The 2,616-nt window shown below is 63.2% G+C and overlaps 2 protein-coding genes across 9 annotated transcripts in view; one reads left to right on the plus strand and one right to left on the minus strand.

Moving 5' to 3' along the window:
• MAPK8IP3 (mitogen-activated protein kinase 8 interacting protein 3) overlaps positions 1-2,184 on the plus strand; it is a 58,124-nt gene extending 55,940 nt beyond the window's left edge. For all 8 annotated transcript variants that reach the window (XM_021718700.1, XM_021718698.1, XM_021718699.1 and 5 more), the window contains 3 exons: positions 74-253; positions 353-502; positions 577-2,184. In XM_021718700.1, the coding sequence (XP_021574375.1) occupies positions 74-253; positions 353-502; positions 577-698 (452 nt within the window). In that variant the 3' untranslated portion in view covers positions 699-2,184. The remainder of the gene's footprint in view (positions 1-73; positions 254-352; positions 503-576) is intronic.
• Positions 2,185-2,220: 36 nt separating this feature from the next.
• Positions 2,221-2,616, minus strand: part of NME3 (NME/NM23 nucleoside diphosphate kinase 3) — a 1,346-nt gene continuing 950 nt past the window's right edge. The window contains exon 3 of the mRNA XM_008070330.1: positions 2,221-2,612. Within this exon, the coding sequence (XP_008068521.1) occupies positions 2,526-2,612 (87 nt within the window). The 3' untranslated portion in view covers positions 2,221-2,525. The remainder of the gene's footprint in view (positions 2,613-2,616) is intronic.

Consider the following 2,616-nt stretch of genomic DNA (forward strand, 5'->3'; position numbering starts at 1 on the left):
CCTGCCCCACTTGCTGGGAATCCAGAGCACCCCCATCTGCAGGCTCAGCGACCTCACACCCCTCTGTCTCCAGCCAACAAGACATCCCCCACCTCTGGGGAGGGAGCCCGCCCAGGGGGCATTATCCACGTGTACGGGGACGACAACAGTGACAAGTCAGCCAGCAGCTTCATCCCCTACTGCTCCATGGCCCAGGCCCAGCTCTGCTTCCATGGGCACCGCGATGCTGTCAAATTCTTCGTCTCGGTGCCAGGTGAGGCCAGGCCCTCTGTCTCACCCACGCCTCTTGGGCCTGTAGCTCAGGCACCCATTCAGGAGGCTACGGTCCTGAGGTGCCTCTGCCCTACCACAGGGAATGTGCTGGCCACTCTCAATGGCAGCGTGCTTGACAGTCCGTCTGAGAGCCCAGGGCCCACCGCCCCTGCCTCCGAAGTCGAGGGCCAGAAGCTGAAGAACGTGCTGGTGTTGAGCGGTGGGGAAGGCTACATCGACTTCCGCATCGGTGAGGGGCGCAGCTTGGAGGTGGGACCCGGGTGCTGGCTGCAAGCCTGGCCCTCATGGCTGCCCTCTCTCCAGGGGACGGAGAGGATGACGAGACTGAAGAAGGCACGGGGGACGTGAGCCAGGTGAAGCCCATGCTGTCCAAGGCGGAGCGCAGCCACATCATCGTGTGGCAGGTGTCTTACACCCCCGAGTGAGCCACCACCTTGCCCTGCCTGATGCCAACATGTACATAGGACCCCCCGCCCACCTGCGTCCCCGCCTGCAGGGCAGCCAGGCGCCCATCCGCCCTTCTTCTAACCTCTCAACCTGCAGCTTTCACCTGAGCCCGGCCCCCATCCAGCTGGCAGGGAATACAGGGATGTGGGTCAGCTGGGAGGAGGGGAGGTAGCATTTCTGCCTGAGAGGGGAAGACCCTCTTGGGGCACCCTTTCCTCAGCGGCTTCTGGCCAGCATCCAGCCCAAAGTCCTCGAGTCCAGGACACCCTGGGCCAGAGCAAGGCGGGTCTGAGGTGACTGTGAGCAGGTGGCCCTGGTTCCACCCTGGGCTCCCCACTCCCTGGCATCCCCAGAGCAGGACACGGGCTTCACACTGCTGAGTCTTCCCGCCCTGAGCCCACCTGCCTCTGCATGCTGCCTGCAGGGTTCCACCCTGCCTAAGGGAGCCAGGCCAGTGACGAGCCTTTGCCCAGGGAGGCACGCTCAGCCTGCCCGGGTGCCTGCACCCAGCTAGCCTTCTCTGGGGCTTCCCCTATCCCCAAGCTTCTGTTCCCTCAGCCCCCACCCTGGCTTCCCCCCTGCTTAGGGGTCTGGCATGAAAGCGCAGGCCAGGATCCCTGGGGTAGCTGCTTGAGAAGACAAAACCAGCTACCCCTTTTCCCTGGAGCCCGTGGTCGTCCCCAGTGTGGGTGGGCTCTCACCAGTTCCCTCCCTGACCCATGTCCCCCAGGCTCTACCTGGGCAGAAGACTTACCTTGGAGGAGCAGAAGCCCTCCCAGAAGCCCCTAGAGTGGAATTTCTCAGGCCGCCAGGGCAGGCCCAGGCTTCAGGAAGAAGGGGAGGCCCCTGGCCTCTCCTGGGGTCGGTCCTAGGACGCAGGCTCAGCCTCAGGTTGATGGGGGATGGTGTGCTCCAGGGGCCTGCCTCCTGCACGTCCCAGACACGCTACTAAGTGCCTAGGGTTGCCTGCTGTGGCCTGCTCCCAGAGAGTAGTTGACAAGAGGCTGCTGAGCAAAGCCCGGAGGGCTAGAAGCGGAGCCAGCCTGGCTCTAGGCACATAGGGCAGGTGCCACCCTGGATTCCCTCCCAGGGTGGACGGGCTTTGGGGCCTACTCCCACCTTCCAGGCCAGGCCTTACTCTGCTCTGGGAGGCCCCAGTCAGGGCAGCCCAGCCCCTCAGCCTGCCCCTCCCACCAGAGAAGCACAGATCTCGGGGAGCTGTCCCATGAGTCCAGCTGGCCACCACAGGCTGCAGCCATGTGCAGCTGCAGGCTTCTCCCCACCACCCTACCACCTCCACTGTGATGTATGTCAGGTCCCTCGTCTGTTCCCACGGGTTGTGAAGTGACTTGGGGGTGAGCCAGGTGGGGGCAGCTGGGGAAGGGTGACGATTCTCCTCAGGCTTTGGCCCTGCAAGTGAACCCACATATCTGCTCTGTATGTAATAAACGTCTTAACGTCGTACCTCTGTCTGTCCGTGGGCTTAAAGCAATGTGACAATGAGGATTTGCCTCCGTTTATTATTAAAAGAAACACTGGACGAAGCTGGGCACCATGAAAAGCCCTGGCACGTTCCCAGGGTGCTGTGGACGCCATACGCAGGCTCTGACTCCGGAGTAGCTCCTCTTGGCCAGGAAGGCTGGGCGCAGTCCACACGAGGTCCTTCCTGCAGGGGCGCCACGGTCCCTGCGCAGAAGGGATGTTCGGAGCCCTGGGGGGTGGGGCCCAGAAGTCTGGCTCGCTCCAGGCCTGGAGGATGCTGGAGTATCCCAGCCTCTTTTAGACACGCACATCTGCCCGGGTGGCTACTCGTACAGCCAGTGCCCGGCGCTGTCCTCCCAGCACAGGAGCTCGTCTGTGCTGAACCACAGTGCGATTTCGCGGCGGGCGCTCTCC

Source organism: Carlito syrichta, unplaced genomic scaffold, assembly GCF_000164805.1.
Source record: "Carlito syrichta isolate Samal-C Ts95f unplaced genomic scaffold, Tarsius_syrichta-2.0.1 Scaffold313344, whole genome shotgun sequence".
In the NCBI taxonomy this organism is placed as follows: domain Eukaryota; kingdom Metazoa; phylum Chordata; class Mammalia; order Primates; family Tarsiidae; genus Carlito; species Carlito syrichta.